Genomic DNA, 20,107 nt, shown 5'->3' with positions numbered 1-20,107 from the left:
CTAGTGATACGTTCAGCAATTTAGTACTTAACCCTAGACCCCAAAACATAGTTGTGTAGGATGTTAATTTCTGTTTGTCTTTATAACCATGGAAGCTGGTAGGAAAAAAAAGCTGATATTAGCCTATATGTGGGAATTTTCCTATACAGATATTGTTGGTTTTCTCCCTTTGAAAAGAGACACATTCATAGATATTGTTATTGGCATAATTAGCTTCACTTCTCTGACTGCACCTCATGATTAGAAAAGGAAATAGATAACAAAATATAAACTCCTTCTCTTCTATCCCCCAATTCTGTGGGAAAGGCAAGGTGAGGGGGAATTAAGAATTAAAAGTTAAGGGACACAATGAAACTTGAGGCCTGGTTGCACATGATGGCTGCTACTGTTGGCATCATGTTCATTCTATTCAGATGACAGACTACTTGTTCCTCCTGGTGTAGGAAGGATGGCAACACTGAGACCTGAGACTTACTCCTGTAGGGTCCCATACATCATGTTTGCTCAGGACAGTCATGGTGTATACCCGTTGTCTTTATGAAGTTATTAATTCTTTCTTTCACGTCAAAATCATTCCAGGTTAAATGATAAATTATATGGTTATCCTAGATATAAGCTATTTTCACCCCCCAAAAAAGAATGCCCAGAAATTGGAATCTTTTGCACTAAGTCCAGGTGTGGAAGAACCAGGGCATCAACTTTGCTGACATTTTCTTCTCTGTTTGCAAAGTTTAAATTGATTAGCTTCTCCTTTTGAAGTACGGTATCTGGAGTACAGTGATTACCTTGAATGAAGTCTATGGAGAAAACTGAAATAGGCCACTCTGAAAATTACTCAAATTAGTCTCGAAGCCTCCAGACAACAATGAAGATCTCTGAACAGAAGAATCATCTACACAGATCAGGATGTTTAATCTGGAAGTTTACAGAAAGCAACCGGAAAAAGATTTGAAAGAGTAAAAATAATCAGGTGTAAGGTTGTGTGGGGAGTTGGAACAGCAGTTAGTAAATGCGAAAGAATTATGGGCCAAATTGTGATGCCTTTTAGACACCTACCTTATTAACATTATTTGTGGGCAATATAAGATCTTTGCACAAAATGAAATCCAGTTTACTAGTTCTGTTCACATTTGTTCTTTACAAGTAACTTTGACAGAAAAAGTCAAGAGAGCGGGATTTAGGTTCACATGGTGCAGCCTATACAGTAGGCAGGAGTGACAGCATCCCAAGCACATTCACAAAGAATAACATAATAGTAAGAGCATGAGTTCTAGAGCTAGACTGTCTAGGTTTAAAATTTAGCTCTACATCTTGCTAGCTATGTGACCTTGGATTTGTTACTAAACCATCTCTTTGCCTCAGTTCCTCCAGGGCCCCATGTTGCATAATTGCAGGGGAGTAGTACTCACATTGGATTCTGGTTTCCTTATCTGGAAAATGAAGATAATTTGCAGTATCTCACTCTTGCTGTTGCAGTGCATATTTAATGAGTGAAATCAGTCAAGTACTTATGACAGTGCATGGCATTCATATTAAAGTGTCAACAAAAACTATTATTACCATCATACTATTTTTACAATGAGTATCACTATTGTACCATTAGCATTTCTAATGCAAACACCAGTAAGGTACGCTTTTATCAATAAAACTACGGTAGCACTGCTGGTGAAACATAAAAGATGCCCGAGAATCATAGCAAAAGTGGGACTGACAGTATGACAAAGGCATAACAAGCCACCTTTCTGTTTTTATGTGACCAAAGAACCTGAAAAATTGGTTGGTTAGAAAATTAACTTGAAAGCATTCATGCAAACATACTTTAGGATCATATATTTTGATCTCAATAAATATAATGTATTATATATTACAGGAAATTTTTAGAACTGAAAAAGTTGTTATAATGCATAAGTTCTATTTCTTTTACAGAGAAGGAAATAGGCCATTCTGAGAGGTCGACAGCTTGCCTCAATTTAGTCACTGAGTTCATGATCGCACTAGAACCATGGGAATGAGAACCCCTGGGCTTCTGACTCTCCCTCTAATGCTTTTCCTACTTTTCCACCAGAAAGAGCTTTCTCGCAATCTAACCTCTAGGAAGTAACTCAATCCATCTTATTTAATACTTATTTAGCATTCATCTTACAGCTCTATCAGGAAGAGATACACCAGAAAAAAGAAAAAATACAATTTTTTTCTCATTCTGAAAGGTTCTGTTTTGCCACAAGAGATAGCAAAATATACACACACATGCACGCATACAAACACACACACACACACACACACACAAATACACAGAAAAACAAAAGTATTATCTATGAAGGAAAGAGATACCAATTAAATTTAACCAGGCATTTAGAAATGATGGTGGGCCAGGAAGAAAAAGTGAGGACAAATGAAAAGTAATTTTACTTTTGTTTAACCTTAAGCTTGCCAGTTTCTTCTTTCCTTGAACAGCATTTGTCTTTTGTTTGATGTCCAGCTGTACTCATATTAGAAATTCAGTGAAAATTACTTAGCGATCCCACTTTGAAGTTATAGCTATATGACTTAGAAGTTTTGAATATAAGCCTATCCATATACCAGGTAAACTTCAGGAACTCTTAATATTTCCTCTTTTACAGAAATTCTAACTCTATCATGATACAGTTGGGTTGATCAAGAAAATTAAAGTCTAAGTGCCAGAAAGCTAACTTTCTTAAATGAGACAAAAGGAAAAACTTTCCAATTACCTTTGTACAGTAAGAAATCTTTTTTCCAAATAACAAATCAGTTTCTTCTGCACAATGAATTCTAATTTGATGGCCTTCAAAGATAATAGAGTAATAACAAAATATGATAAAATGAAGACAATATGAAAACAAAGTAAATGGAATAAATAATTCAAATATAGGCTAAAACAAAATGACATAATGAATTTGGTAATCAGTATGTAAATATATATTTAAATTTTACTTTATATTCATAGGATCACAGCTAAAGAGGTTAATCACAATTTTAAATTTTATCACCAGGTACTTTTGACATTTATCACATTTGAAAATATTCTCTTATTACCTCACTTCAAACAGTGACCTATAAATCTATTTAGACAATAATAATCAAGTGCCTTTTCTCTTTCTTTTCAGGATAAAAAAAATTAAATGACATATTGAAGATACTACTAAAGATACTTTACCTTTCAATTATGGCATCTGCAATAAAGATCTGTAGAAATTTTTCTAATTAACTTACAAATCTTCCCACAACTTCTCTGTTCAAAGAAATATAATCTTTGAAATAATTTGAGTGAATACAAACTAAAAACTGATTCACGACCCTATAACCATAATCACTAATTTTAACAAGTTTCCTAAATATGTTTTTATCAGTTTTCTTGATGTCAATAATATGGAAATATTTTTAATATAACAGAACACTTAATCATATTAGCTTCCCATCAACCCACCAAAGTCATTTAATGATTATATTGGCCATTTCCATTGGTTGGCGGGAGGCTCTTCCACTAACGGCTCCCATGGTTTCCACTGAATCATTTTTCTCGCCAGACTTAGTTCATTTTCTGCCTGTAAATAAAAATTTTTTTAAAGATTATTTGGTTTTACTGTTCAACAGATATTTATCGAAGCTAATAACTGAAATTATTAGAGCTAATAGGTTCATATTAATACCTCGTGATCTATTCCACCATCAAATACTGGACAAAACCATAATCAAATCACCCTAATCCTTATAGCCACAGGATCCTGAGTAAGAAAGAATATATTTTTGTCTCTTCTGTTTGATTGAAATCTGCTATAACTAGTGTTCAAAAGTGTAACTGGTGAGTTTTCAGTCTTGATTACATTTCAGAAGTTTTTCGAGGATCAGAAGTATGTCTCTTCATCTGTCAGTGGCTTTCAAACTTTATTTTACCACAGTCCACAGTAAAACAAACAAACAAAAACAAAAACATCTAACTGTGGGATCCACAATGCACACAATTAACTAAAATAAAAAAATTTTAAATCATTATCTTTACTAGCTATTTTCTACTGTGTTTTTTGAATGCTAATCACATTCCACCTAACTGATTTCATGACCCATAATCACTTGAGACCTAGAGTTTGTAAAATAGTGATCTGTGGAATGTAGACAAACACAGTAGGTGTATAATAAATATTTACTGATTAAATTAATTCCTTAATAAGATTATGTTTCATTTAGTTTTTCCTTTCAAACACAATTTATAACATACTTAAATATATTTTAGGTACCTTGTTATTTCACATTTTTCCTATAACAAAAAGACCTATGACAACTCTAGCCAAGAAGATGAACATTATTAAATACTTGTCAGGATGTCAGAGAAGGAATTCAAACACAGAATAACTGCTTAGATTATATCAGAGGCTATTGTATGGTTAAAAGGCAATGCCCCATTTATGCCAGTGATCCAGAAAGCCAATCTATGTTTAGCAACAACTATACAAACAATGAGTTAAAGAGTAGATTTATGGAAATCTAGGGGTAGAGTTAGTGCCAATGCTGAAATAAGAAAATAACTTAAATACTGATAAAATATTCCCTCCATATTTCCGACTGCCTTGTGCCCTAGGTCTCTCTTGAACATTCACGCATTCACTATCTCCCTGCAGTGGATTGAATTATGTCCCCCCCAAACTCATCAAAGACTGAATTGTGTCCCCCAAGTTTTACGTATTAGAAACTTGGTCCCCACTGTGATTGTTAAGAAGGTGGGAAATCCTATTACGGTAATTGAAAGGTGGGGCCTTGAAGAGGTGATTAGATTGTAGGACCATGCAGGAGTGAAAGGATTAAAAATGGTGGTCAGGGATGTGGTTCTGAGGGCTTTAAAAGAAAAGAGAGGCTGTCTCTATCTCTCTGTCTCTGCTCTGCTCTGCTCCACCATTTTCACAATGTCATAGTCTGCCAATACTGTCACCACCACCAAGGCTCTCCCCAGATGTGTTCCCTAGACTCTGGACTTCCTAGCCTCAGAAACTGTAAGCAATAAATTTCGTTCTCTTTATAAATCACCCAGTTCCGTAGCATTTTCTTATAAGCATCAGAAACGAACTAATGCATTCCCTAAGACATTGCAGGTTGTGGGAAGGGTGCCTAACCTTGATCATCATGGAGAACCAGCCCTATTTCAGGGACCTGAACCCAGCTGCATCTGGTCCCATTTGCCCACTTCTTCCCTATTCTTTGGCTTCTGACATGCTATCCTTTCCTCCTTCTTCTCATACCATTCCTCTAGAAATGGGCTGTCCAATATGGTAGCCATCTCCCACATTCACTATTGAACACTTGAAATAATAGCTAGTCCAAATTCAGATGTACTGCAAGTGTAAAATATATACCAAATTTTAAAGACTTAGTATAAAAAAGAAAGTAAAAGATCTCAATATTTTTTATGATGATCATATATCTAAATAATAATATTTTGGATATATTGGGTTGAATAAAACATATTGAAATTAATTTAACCTTAATACTACCCATGAAAATGTGGAGAACAGCACAGCTAACTTAAAAATACTTAATATGCTTTAGGAGGGTACTGCATGATAAATTAATGTATCAGCTAAACTAAAGTTGCAATCAAAATAAAATCAGCCCCCACAGAAAAGAGAAACAGTAAGAAGACAATAGTAAGAGGTATGCAGTAAGTTCCCATAACCCTATTCTCTAGAACCACAGCCAACCTGACAAATGAACATAAAGGCCAATCTCCACAATAACCAACCACAAAAAAAAAAAAAAAAGGGCCAGGAAAACAGATCTTCAAATAATGGAAACAGTCTACATTCATATAAAGCTGTCTGTAACCATATTTCTTTTTTTTTTTTTCCAGAGCCATCTAACAATTCTTTTGAACTGGTATATTGTGTCTGTTAGTGATATACCTCCCTAATCTCCATACTACCCAATATTTCCTTTTATTTGTGCATTGATAAAAGGCAAGAAAGGAAGAAATGATTACATTTTAAAAAGATACAAAAAATACGAAAATAAAATGAAAGAGAACTGAATATTTACCAGACTCATATAAGAGGAAGACATTCTAAAACTATAATATTAGAAAGGGGGGGAAGATTGTGTACAACAAAATTTGACTAAGTAAAAATTTTTAAAACCTCTACACAAAGTATGTGCAGACAATATGTCAAAAGTTTAGGGTTAATAATCTTTTATTATAAAAAACACTCAGAGAAATATGTTTTAAAAATAAAGAGCAAATGATAAAGCAAAAATATTAACAATAAAATTTATAAAATACAAAATACAAGAACATATTTTTAAAGTTTAACTTTATTAATAATTGGAGGAAAAAATGAAAAAATTAAAAAAAGAAAAATATTAGGCATAATTTTCCCTGATTATATTAAAATAGTATTCTTACCAGCATAGATGTGTTAAAACTGATATTCTGAAGCACTGCTGTGGCACTAGAAATTAAATGCTTTTAGAAAATAATTTGGTAATTAGGACCAAGAATTTAATTCACATTATGTAAGAGATGTTTGACTAGTAATTTTATTCAAGGTACTGATTCTAATGAAATAATAGAAAAATGGAAAAGCTGTTTGTACAAACATATCAATCAAAGCATTATTCATAAAAGCAAAAGGCTTTTCTCTATTTTTAAAAATGTTCTGTAATGACATAAAATATTCTTATAAAAAAAATTTCTACAAAAAGTTAAGCATTTGATTCAAATATTATTTCCCAGGCTGTTGGCCATGTTTCACTGAAAAAAGGGGTCATTTTGCCACATATTCAGCTCTTAAATTATGTAAAATAGGCAGGGAGTAAGAAATTATTCTGATGAAAAAAATTTATTCAAGATAGCTAAAAATACTATAGATGATTTAGAAAACCAACTATCAAATCCTCAAACAGTATTTATCTAGCCTAATACTTTTGTAGCTTATTTCTGTAACATATCTATAACCTAAGGGAAAAAATTAAAATTCAGGTTGAACAAATTTAAACTGCAAGTTTTCTTCTTCTTGAATAAATAATGACTACACAGAGAGGGAAAGGAAAAAAATATTTCCAAACAGAGTAATTTAAGATTTAAATATTCTGAATGTAATTAACAATGTTAGTGATAATTTTCTCAATCCCAGTGTTTCTTTATAATCATGCTTATATTTTACTATTCAATATCATTATTTGTTAGGGTAAATAGTTGGGAAACAAAGTAAAATCAAGCTCTCAAATACACCGTGCAATTAATTTGGTCAAAAAGCTCCAACAGCTAAAAATAAAAAGTACAGTTTAATCTTATGATTCAAAATACCTATATTTTTCCATATTAAAAATATGCCACGTCCTTAAAATAAGCAACTGTGTCTAAAAAGATAAAACTACTAATATAACAGTAATATAGTGTTACTAATTTAAACAGGTAGGGCTAACAAGAACATGCTGATTAAATTCAAAGAGGGTATCAAATGCCAAACTTCCAATAGAAGCCTAACAAATTCAAGCTATAATCAGTGATAATATTTAACTGACATACGAGGGTACTTCAAGTTCGTGTGAAAATAGCATTAAAAGACAACATGAAACTTTCTATGAACTTTTCAAAGTACCTTTCTAAAAATTAGAAGTACCGCATTTTCTAAATGTAATTAGTCTTATATTTGATGAGTTGATATAAATAAAGAAATTTTATTTTCCTTTCTTTCTGGAATGTTAGTTTTGTGCCTCTATACAAAATGAACATTTAAAACTAAACATCTAAACATTCAACTTTTTCCTTACCTGAAGAATTACCTCTTCTATTTGGCCATATTGAAGTTGGTCTTCTAATTTTTTAACATCTGGCTCCTATAATTTCAGAAAGAAAAAGACATTTAAACAAAGGAGTATGATATCTGAATGTTTTAATATCCTGTTTTAAAAATCCATACATTAAAAAAAACTTATAACAAGCATAATTATTCTTTCATCATACCCTTACTAAGTTTTTACCAAATATTTGGTGGAAACCCATTTCATCTCTCTGCTATTTTATTGTTTTTCTGTCTTAATATTAAAAGTGTTAAATGTTTATTGACGTGATTATCAAGGGTAAGAAATATGATGCCTAATTCAGTATTTCTAAAATACAGATTTTAAAATATCACTTTGTTTTTCTTAGTATTTCCCATATTTCCTCTGAGAGCATTAGCATTAAAAATAAATGCTACCCAATTACTCAGAAATTCCACCCCTAGGTATATACCAAACAGAAATGAACTCAGACATTAAACAAATGACATGTTCAAGAATGTTCACATCAGCACAAATTATAACCCCAAACTAGGAAAAAACCCAATGACCATCTAAAATAGAATGGATTAAAAAATTATGGTATTTAGATATGACAGAACAGTACACAGCAATGAGAATGAACAAACTATATGCAACATAGGTGACTCTTTTAAACATGATATTAAGCAAAAGAAACCAGACACAGAAGAGTACATACTGTTTCCATTTACATGAAATTCAAAAATAGGCAAAATAAATCCGTGACGTTAGAAGTTCCATTCATATAAAGTTCAAAGACAGGCAAAATAAATCTGTGACGTTAGAAGTCAGAGTGATAGTTACCTTAGGAGGGTGATAATTTGGAAGGGAACAAGGGAGGGTTTTGGGTTCTGCAAATGTCCTCGAATCACTTTGTGAAAATTCATCAAGCTCTATACTTATGATTTCTGCACATTTTCTATGTACATTAGTCTTTAATAAAACATTTTTTTAAATGCTAATAAATATAGTACCTAGACCATTCAATAACGTTTATTTTCTAGAAGTTTTTTGAGAGCCAAAAACCACACCCTATTCATATACATGCATATATAATAAGGCTTTGACATTATCAGGGTATTTTTTGGCCCATAAATGAAATGAAAAGAGGTAGAAAAAACCAAAGTTGTTGTTTTCTGGTTATTTTTACAGGAAATGGCATGTTCCTGGCCTCAGGGCACCTGCTAGAGAACCCAGAATATCTTCTCCATGGCTTATTCCTTCACTCGCAAATTTTTAAGTATCACCTTCTTAGTAAGGACTACACTAATTCATATTGTGATAGGCTGAATAATGATGCACAAGGTATATATTTGTTAATCCCTGGAACCTATGAATGTTACCTTATATGGCAAAGACTTTGCAGATGTGTTTAAGTTACAGATCTTGATATAGGGACATTTTCCTGCATTATCCACATGGGCCCTAAATGCAATTATAAGTGTCCTTATAAGAGAGAAGCAGAGGGAAATTAGATACAGAAAAAGAAAAGGTAATATGACTATAGAGGCAGAAAGCAGTGATGCAGCCATGAGCCAAGGAATGCCAAAAGCCACAAGAAGCTAAAAGAGCCAAGAAATGAACTCTACCCTAGAGCCTCCAGAGGGAGCCCAGACCTGACATCATCTTGATTTGGGTCCCTGACACCAATTTCAGACTTTTGGCCTCCAGAAATATAAGAGAATAAATTTTTACTGTTTTAAGCCACCAAGTTTGTGCTAATCTGTTACATCAGCCATAGGAAATTAATATAATACATATTGTAACATCCCCTGTCCCCACAGTGGCACACACCAACATTACTTACTTTCCTTCAGTGCACTTACTATCTTCTAACATTATATGTACTCAATGCTGGGGACTGAATGTCCCCCCAAACTCACTGAAGTTTAAATTGTGTCACCCAAAGTTCCAGGTATTGGTAACTTGGCCCCCACTGTGACTATTGGGAGGGTGGGAAATTCTATTATAGTAATTGAAAGGTGGGGCCTTAAAGAGGTGATTAGATTGTAAGGACCATGCCACAGTGAATGGACTAATAATGGTGGTCATGGGTGTGGTTCTGAGGGCTTTAAAAGGACAGCATATGAAAGTCTGTCTCTCTGCTCCACCATTTTTTGACATGTGAGACCCCGCATTGCTGTAACCAGATGTCTTCTTTGGATTTCCCAACCTCTTGAAACTGCAAGCAATAAATTTCATTTTCTTACAAATCACCCAGTTCCAGGTATTTTGTTATAAGCAACAGAAATGGACTAATACACTGATTTACTTACTTCTTTTCTTATATATATTTTTTACCTCCCATCACTAACGTGTAATCTCCAACAGGGCATTTTATCTGTTTTGGTCACTGCCACATAGCTAGGCACAAGCTTCTATGCCTAGAATCATACATGGCATAGTCATTCAATGTTTCTTGGTTAAATAAATAAATAATAATTGAAAAGGTGGAAAGAAGGGAAAAAAAAGATGAGCATGTTTGAGAAAGATTATTTAGCAGAGATTTAATTCAGCTATGAGGTCAAAAACCAAAATCAAAAACAAAACAAGGAAGCTATGCACTGTTATAAGAGACCTGTGAAAGTAAAGAAGGCAAGACATGTTCCATGATATCTCCAACTCAGGAAAAGCCTGTGTTAGGAAAACAACTTAAAATTTGTCTCACTGATAGTTAATCAATAATATAATTTTTATTTACCAATGACATGATGGCATTAAGCTTAATAATGTACTGAATGCTCACTATATGCTTGGGACTATGTTTAGCTTTTTACATAGACCTCTCTCAGTCCTAACAATAAGTGTTCAAAATACACTTATTAAAGAAATTGAAACAGGGAACATGATCAATATGCCAAGTCACTCAGAGAGTAAGTATTAGAGCTAAGATGAAACTCTTGAACAGGATACAAACCAATGCTCTTCACCAATATGTTACTACTGTCTCTAGTGGTAATCTGAAAAATAATAATTTTATTTCCACTTCTGGCACAGTATATAGATACTTTATAATCACAACAATATTCACTGAAGATTTTCTTTGTGGCTCTACGCAGGGTTAAAAAACTGATAGTTTTACCAAAAATAGGAATCAGCCATACAATTGTTATGAAGTGCCTGGGGTTGTTAAAAACTAATTATATTTAGCCTTTTGGATAAACAAACTTTTCCAAGGGATCTTATGTGCCAGGTACTATGCTAGATTTTCAGGATACAAAGATGAATCCAATATCATTCACAAGTAGCTTACGACTAGTAGAGGAGTCATAAGTAAAATACAGTGTGACAGGTACAACAGGAGAGAAGTGAGGAAGTTGTCAAACTGTACTTAGAAAGGTAAGAAAAGGCTTTACAGAGGAAGTAATGACTCTTGAGGTCTGAGTAAGAACTACCAGACAGATAGGGTAAGGGCATTACAGGAAGAGAAAAGAGGAAATGCAAATGAACACAAAAATAAAATTGAATGGAATCCACAGAACTGCCAGTAGTTTGGTACTGCTGAAGTACAGGGTAGAAAATAGGAAACAACAGGATAGGATTGAGAAGACAACCAAGAATCAGACCTTGGAGGGCCTTCCATAACATGCTAAGGACTTTATTCAATTAAGTCAGTGATTCTCAAACGTGACTATACATCAAAAATCACGCAGATACAGGTAGCTAGGTGAGTTTCATACAACCAGCTCAGAATAAATCCTTAAACTTAACCTTTGAGAAATACTGAACAGGAAACCACACTAAGATGTTATGCAAGAAAGTACCACGTTAAGATTTACAGATTGAGGGGGGTTAATGAGAAATAAGAAAATGGTTAACAAACACAAAGAATGATTATACACTGTAATGATGAATAAGCTAACTATCCTGACTTGACCATCACACATTGTACACAACTATTGATAGTCAAGTTTGTATCCCACAAATATGTACAATAAATTATCTTTCAATAAAATAAAATAAAAATATTTACAGACTGAATAAAAGCACTCTGTTATTGGCAGTGTGGGGCATATTATGAGGTATGATGGAACTCCAAACAGACAAATGTTGAAACAGCAGAGAAAAGGATTTTAAAACTCATCAATGAAGAAGTAACAACAATGAACTATTCTTTGTTTGACATTAGCTATGAGAGAAAAGAGAAAAATAGGACAATAAGTAAATGAAAATATAGAGATAGCAGTTTTTCTTTTCAGGTAGGAACAATCTAAATACATTTTGAGACTATATGAAAGATGATAAAATGGGAGAGGCTAGAGAAAGCATAGAGCATAAATGAGTAAAGGGAAACAGGTTACAGAGAAGGAAAACAGATAAAGAATCAGGGCAGAGTTGAAGAGATTCACCTCATGAAAGAAAAAGGGACTCTGTGATGCGAAAAAAATGAATAAGCTTCTTTTCCTTAAGAAAAACATGAAAACAAAAGAAATGTCAACTTCCGCTTTAGAGTCTTTAATCTGTAAATTACTAACAGAATTGCTAAGCTAAGAACAAATGTTCCAAATCAAATTGCATTGTTTTGCTGTGTACCTCAAAAAAAGATAAAAATTCTCTTTGAACTAGTTTAGTAATCTAATAAGAAATACACACTAGGATCAATTATGTATGTATGTAAATTACTTTCAGAGTTCATAAACACTATTTTGGATAATTACATAAAGTCCATGAAATAATCACTAATGTGAAAATTTAACAATAATGAACTGTGTGCCTGTCTAGGGCTTTTGATTAAGAAGCTATAAAACACTTGCATTAGTCTGTTTGGGCTGCCATAACAAAATACCATAGACTGAGTGGCTTAAACAACTGAAATTTATTTTCTCACAGTTCTGGATACTGGAAGTCCAAGATCAAAGTGATAGTTTGGTGTCTGGTGAGGGCTCTTCCCTTGGTTTGCAGCAGACAGCTGCCTTTTTTTTTTTTTTTTTTTGTCGTTTTTTCGTGACCGGCACTCAGCCAGTGAGTGCACCGGTCATTCCTATATAGGATCTGAACCCGAGACGGAGCGTCGCCGCGCTCCCAGCGCAGCACTCTACCGAGTGCGCCACGGGCTCAGTCCAGACAGCTGCCTTTTTGCTGTATCTTCATGCAGAGAGAGATCAAGCACGTAGTCTCTGGTATCTCTTCTCATAAGAACACTAATAATCCTATCGAATCATTCCCCCTCCCCTCAAACCTCATTTAACCTTAATTACTTCTTTAGAGGCTGCATCTCTAAATAAAGCCACAATAAGGGTTAGGGCTTCAACATATGAATTTTCAGGGGACACAAACATTTAGTCTCAGCATAACAATGCTCAATATAACTTTTGTTAGTTAAGACAAACTAACTTGGTTCTCTTCTTTTTGCAGCAAAGCGCTTTTTAAAATAATTTTTTTGACAGTTTTCTTTAAAACACCACATTTTTTTTTGTTTTGCTTTCATTCTTCTCCACTCTGAGACTAGAAAAAAGAGATCAGGATTGATGTATCTATAGATAAGAAGCAAAAGATCAATAAGGGACTAGATAGAGAAGTAAAAAGACAAGCTGCAAAGTTACCTCAGAGCAAGGCCTTGATCTTATTGTTGCACTCCAGTCCTTAATACTGCCTTGCATATAGAAAGCATTTTATAAACAGGAGTTTGCTGAATGAAAGGGAGAAAGGATGGAAGAAAAGCACTGAAGGAAGTAGAATAAAAATAAAAAGTGTGGCAAATATGCAAAAAACAAGCAAATGAATTTTTTATTGCTGTTTAATATTACATTGCATACCATAAATCCAAGAAAACAAAACTGATTTAGCTACTTACCGCTTCAACAATATCCAGCCTCTCATTTGTAATCTGTTCTGTATACTTCCTATATGCTGCATTTTTTGGAATTTGCTCAAGAATACCAAGAATCTTTCTGTATAATATTCTTAGCTTCTGAAAAGACAAACCATACAAATTTCCATAGGTTAAAATATCACCAAATATTTAATGGAACACTTTAAAAAGTCTCACAGACAAAAAAAAAAAATACTGCACATTTTTTAAAAAAACATTTAAGTCTTTGCTGAAATTTCTTCATGTCCATGCCCTATCCCCACCCTTTACAACTTAGGAAAAATGTAAGTATAAATGTAGAAACCCCTTCTGTATGTTCTTTGTATAAAAAAAGTTGTATATAATTCAAAGGTATAACAAGTAATAATAAAACTAACTTATTGCTAAAGACCTTTTTCACAATCAAATCACTTACTAAATCATTTCTCAATTAAGGTCCTAGGCATTACAAATTCTTTTTCAATTTTTCTTATTTAAACTTCTGGAGAAATATATTTCACATTTGTTTTAGTTTAATTGTATAAAATCCATAGACGCTAATACCTAGTTTCATTCACAAGTTAGAATCATGTGGGTCTACTTATACAAACAGTGAATTTTTTTTTTAAAAAAACAAGTATATTGGAAAATTTGGGGCTATTAGCAGTTAACTACTACTTAAGAAATGACAAGCCAGCCCAGCTCCAGGGCACATATGCAAATTTTTGACTGGGGGATGGTTATGTTTGGTGGTCCTAAGGTCTCCTCAGCCCCCTCATTGTTCAAGGGTCAACTGTATATAGTCATGCATCACTTAATGACAGGGAGACATTCTGAGAAATGCTTTGATAGGCAATTTAGTCGTTGTGGAAACATCACAGAGGTATACGTACACAAGCCTAGATGGTATAGCCTACTACACACCTCGCCTATTGCTCTGACCACTCTACTATATGCAGTCCCTCACTGACTGTGTGCATGGCCGTATAGCTATCAAATACACACACACACCCCTTGAGGGTCTTTAGGAACTGTTTTTTTTTTTTTTTTTTTAAAGTAGTCTGCATATTTAGCCATTATTATTTATTTATATATTTGAATATGCTGTTCCATAATACAGAGTATTTTATTAATTCAATGTAGAGATTGTCAGATAATATATAATCACAATGGGGGGGAGCCATTTAACCTCATTTTTTTAAATTTTAGCAAAGTGTATGATAATTGAAAAGCCTGATCAAGAGACTAGGGTTCTAATTATTCCCTTTCTATTTCTGCAACCATCACTTGGGGATAAATCTGACAAAGTCTCTAACAGTCACCTGTGCAGTCTATCTTGTATGTTGCTTTCATTATGTTCTATAACAAGTCATCACAATTATTATCTGTGTTCCAGAATGCGCAGGTACCAGTATGCACAGGTACAAAGAAGAAAGCACATCACAGATAATCCCACCTCCCTAAAACACTCGCTAGTCATACTTTGTTTTATTCTTTACTAGATACTTATAAAAATAATTTTTAACCCCCCCCCAAAAAAATGGATGTACACATTAAAATTTGATTAAGTAGATATTTCATTCTTATTTTCCTAATATAAACAATACACACAGTTTTTTTAGAAAATATCTAAATGCAAAAGTCTTCATCTGATTTAAACTTTAAATTTTGATTCACAAATACTTTTCATTCTTATCCTCTTTAATTTAAAAATACCATGCACATATTAGTTTTTAACATTGGATTTTAATAAAGTTTCAATCTGATTAAAATTTGGCTTTTCTTTTTTTTTAATTTTCATCTTTCCTGATTAAAAATATGTCTGGTCCTAGAGAAATACAGATGAGAAACAGGGATGATTAATATAATATAAAGGAAGAATGTTATGAATAGGTGGATATCTAATTTATCATCCAAACTGGGACACTTGTGAAAGTGAAAGGATACATTATTAATCCTTATGCCAAAACATAGGTGCAAACCAAAACAGTAAAGGCAAACAAGACATATGGTCACTCTGAGTGTGAACATTTCAATAATTACGTATATGAACCCTTCTAAAGAACATTCATTTTTTCAGTAAAAACACACTCCTCAGTACTCCCATGTATAGTAAATACTACACTATGTGCTACTTGGACATAAAGATAGACTGGACATGGATCCCACTCTCAACTATGTTTAAGGCTTTGTAGGTAAGACACAGAAGAAAAATGATAAATACTATAAAATAAAAAATAAGTGTGTGTGCAGCAGGAGTAGGAAAAACGTAGAGCAGAGAAACAGTACTTAACAATGGTTAAGAGTATAAGAGTATGCTAACTGGTTATGTGAATTTTTATTTTGTATTTATTTATTTTTTGGGGGGGTGGCTGGTGGGTATGGGGATCCAAACCCTTGACCTTGGTATACAAGAGTGTGCTAACAACTGGAACCTGACTGCCTGGCTTTATATTGGTCCCACTCCTTAACTGCTCGGGATAAGTTACTTCCATCTCTATGCCTTCATTCCTCATCTATAAAATGGGGATAATAATACCTGCTTCATAGGGTATTGTATAACATAGAACAGTACCTGGTACACATTGTTTCAATAAATGTTAGTATTATTATTCTATGAGGGAAGAAGAAATCACTTCAGCAGAGACCAGAGAAGGGTTCATAGAAAAGGTAGCATCAATTATGATACCCAAATTCCCAGCCTGGGGAGCAGAAAGATTCTGATACCATCAAGAAAAATAAGTTCACAGAGGAAGAAACATATTTACAGTAGGAGAAAATCATGAGTTTAGTTTTAGACAATAATGAGTCTAAAGTCATTATGAACTCATCATAATGAGTGCAAGACATTGATTCAAACATTGTTGAGCACATACTGTGCTAGTCAGAGTTCTAGCACTGAACAAAACAATAAAAAAAAATCCCTACCTTTATGAAACCTACATTCTAGTAGACACAGACAACTAACAAGATAAATCAGTAGAATACAGTATGTTGAACAGTGATCTGAAGGATGATTATAAGAACTCTGACTTTTATTTAGAACGGAATGGAAAGACATTTGAGGGTTCTAAGGAAGGGACTGGCATGACCTGACATATTTTAGCTGACTGACTAGTCACTTGGCTGAAAGAACACCAAACTGAGGCAGTAACAAGCAAAGAGAGGCAATAACAAGCAAGGAGAGGCAGTTAGGAAATTAATGCAATCGTCCACAGCAGTGATGACAGTGGCTAAGAGGGTAGTAGCAGAAGGTAGTGAGATGTAGTCAAAATCTGGACGTATTTTGAAGGTAGATTTCAGAGGATTTACTGAAGTACCAAATGTGAGGTGTGAGAGAAAGGAAGAAATAAAAAATGATTTCAAGGTTTTTGACTTCAGTCAAAAGAATGGAGCTGCCATTCACAGAGATGAGCAAGCCTGAGGGAAGAGAAGGTTTTAGGGACAATATCAGGAACTCCATTTTGGACATGTTGTTGTCTGACATACAAGTGGTGATGTCCACTAAGCAATTAAATATACAAGACTTTCATAAAGGAAGTGGTCAGTGCTCGATATGGAAATCTAAGAGTTGTCGGTATACAGACGGTATTTAAAAACATTAAACTCGGTCCAGTCACCAAGAGAGACCAAATCTAAATAAAGATCCAAGAACTAAGTCCTGAAGAACTCCAAAATTTAAAAGTGGGGATATAAGGAATAACCAGAAAAGGAGAAAGCAAAAGTAAGGGGGAAAGCACGAGACTAAAGAGTCCTAAATCCCAGTAAAGTGCTTGATGGAAGGAGTACCAAATGTGTTACATGCTGCTATTAGGTCAGTTAAGATGAGAAATGTGAGCTGACCATTTGGATTTAGCAGCATGGAGATCACTGTGACCTTGAAAAGAATAGCTGTGGCCAAGACTGACTGAAGTGCATTGAGGAGGAATAAGAGAAATTGGGGACAGTAAGACAGACAACTTTTTTGAGTTATATATAAAGGGAAGGAGAAAAATGGTGTCATTATTGAAGGAAGGAGAAAAATCAAGAAAGTTTTATTTTTTTTGATGGAGGCATTTCTGAATATCGATGGGAAAGACCTAGTAGAAGAGAAAAGGGGACAATTGCTAGTGCGATACTTTCGGTAAGCTTTGGTGTATGGAATCCAGGGCACCTAAGCAGAAACGGTGAGGCGGGGTTAAAGTTGGAAGGTGAGATTTGGGAGGGCGCTGACACAAGTACGCACGAGTGAAGCCACGAGAATGCCAAGGACAAAGCCAATAAGAAAAGTGGTCGAATTAAGAGATCATGGCAAAACAGAAAAAAAAGAAAAAGAAAAAGAAAAGTGGCATCTGATCAACGAACGACGTTGATACCGTCCTGTCTGAAGAGCTCTCGTGGGATTGTAACTTGGGGTTTGAACTATCCGAACCCTGTTCACTTTGCAACAAGGTCGCAGGGTTGTAGTCTCCCTTGGGCACTCAGGAATGAAGGGGGAAAAAAAGAGGTACATACCTCGTGTGGAGTCTCACATACAGCCAACCCCACAAGGCCCGTGGTCTGTTCAAAAACAAAACACGATTCATGCTGTTTACTATGATTGTCACCCGTCCACCACGCTAAGAAAAAGCAAAACCACGACTCCCCTGGCTACACCCGGTCTACTGCCAGCTACACGTCTCTCAGTACCGCTGGCTCGGAGCTCTGTTTCTCCGAGCGTAGCCACTAACCCGATCATCTGAGGGCAGTGCTAAACGAGGCCCCCCAAAACACAACCGAGTCGGTCCCTGTTAGGGCCACCACCCTCCGGAAGAGGGGCTATCGGGCTGACTCTACCCCCGCGGTCTAAATTCCAACAGTGACCTCCATTCGTCTCACCTTCTTCAGCGCACCCGCCATGACAGCGCCGACGAGCCGACGACGCGCGGCTCTCTGGGAACCTCGCTCAGACCCGCTCAATCGACCACCGAGGCCGCCGCTCCGTCACCTTGGAAACAGCTCGGCTCCACCCCCTCAGAATTTCTCGAGGAGCAAAGACTGCCTTGCTCATCCCAGAAGGGGAAAATTGACGCGTGCGCGACGAGAACACACGCCTCTAAACAAGGCTTGGGGGCAACAATCGGGGAAAGGCTTACGGGTTAGTTGTCTTTTGTCTCTACCTCCGTCCTTGCCACGGCTGACAGCTTGCTCAGAGGTTGAGGGAAGCCACCAGATTACCAAAACGCTTCTCCGACATAGTCGCTCTAAGAACCTGCACTCGGCTTAAGCTTTGGCGAATTTCTCAACCTGCCTTCATAAGTTTAGTAATATGAGGCTGGTTCTGGAGCTTGAGCATCGTCTAAAGTGATCTCTAGGCTGCAAAGGTTAAGCCCAAACACGAGGATGTCAGTATTCTCGCTCTCACGAACCAAAGCAGTATGAGGTGTGAGGCCCTTTCCCATCGCTCTTTTCCATTTCACTCGCTGAAATACATCAACCATTTTCTCATTTTCCCAGTGGAAGTGATACCAGACCGTACCACTTTTCCCCGCTTACTTCCACACACATTTATTGAACACTCATATGTATCAGTTACTGGGACATAATTTGTAAGACAGGATCTCAGATCCTGAAATTCACAGAACAATAATGAAGGCATGCGTTAATAAATAATTTGGTAAGGACTTTAAAAAGTGGCTTGTGCCAAGTGCAATGGCAGCAGGGAAGAGGAAATAACTAAGCAGAAAGTGTGGCTGATTGGAGTTTATGCATTGTCTAAAACGTCAGTGAGAGAAAAGCACAACAAGTTGAGAAAACGTATAAGAACAGACGTAATTGATGTACATATAATTGTACCTGGTTTGATGTGAGCGGAAAGGTAGATTTGATCTAGTAAGGTAAACTGGTTAAGATCATGAATGACTTTGTATACCGTTCTACAGAATTTGAATTTTACTCTGTAAAGAATGAGAATTAGAAGATTTTAAGCATCTGAATGGCACCATCAAATTTGTGTCTCAGATACACAAATAACTCTGGCAACAGTTGAGGAAGATGAGTTGGAAGAGGTGGGGCAAGATTAGAGGCATGTAACTAAAAAAGGAAGAGAAATCTAAATCAAACCTAAGCAGATGAAAGGAAATTATAAAGATTGGAGCAAAAAATAAACAGAATATCAAAGAGAAAATCAATGAAACCAAAAGTTGGTTCTTTGAGAAGATCAACAAAATCCTCAAGTCTTAAGTGAGACTAAGAAATAAAGAGATAAAATTCAAATTAATAAAAATCAAGAAAAAAGAACCATTACTAAAACATACAACTTAGAAAAATAAATAGGAATAATAAGGAATACTATGAACAACCATTGCTAACAAATTAGATCACTTCAATAAAATGGGAAAATTCCTAGAAAGACACAAACTACCTAACCTGACTCAAGAAGGAAAAAAACCTGAACAGATTTATAATAAGTAAAGAGATTGAATTAACAACAACAAAAAACCCCAAAACAAACAAATAAACAAAAAAACTATCCAGAAAGAAAAGCCCAAC

At 35.0% G+C, this 20,107-nt stretch overlaps 1 protein-coding gene across 1 annotated transcript; it reads right to left on the bottom strand.

Moving 5' to 3' along the window:
* Nucleotides 1–888: 888 nt before the first annotated feature.
* NDUFA5 (NADH:ubiquinone oxidoreductase subunit A5) lies at nt 889–18,490 on the bottom strand. The gene is made up of 5 exons (XM_063100822.1): nt 18,455–18,490; nt 18,092–18,136; nt 13,601–13,717; nt 7,777–7,842; nt 889–3,563 (listed from the first exon to the last, which is right to left on the bottom strand). The coding sequence occupies exons 1-5, from the start codon at nt 18,473–18,475 to the stop codon at nt 3,462–3,464; spliced, it is 351 nt and encodes a 116-aa protein (XP_062956892.1). The 5' UTR covers nt 18,476–18,490; the 3' UTR covers nt 889–3,461.
* Between the last annotated feature and the right edge of the window lie 1,617 nt (nt 18,491–20,107).

The sequence above is a fragment of the Cynocephalus volans genome, chromosome 6 (assembly GCF_027409185.1).
Source record: "Cynocephalus volans isolate mCynVol1 chromosome 6, mCynVol1.pri, whole genome shotgun sequence".
Taxonomy (NCBI): Eukaryota; Metazoa; Chordata; class Mammalia; order Dermoptera; family Cynocephalidae; genus Cynocephalus; species Cynocephalus volans.
This window is presented reverse-complemented; position numbering and strand designations above follow the sequence as displayed.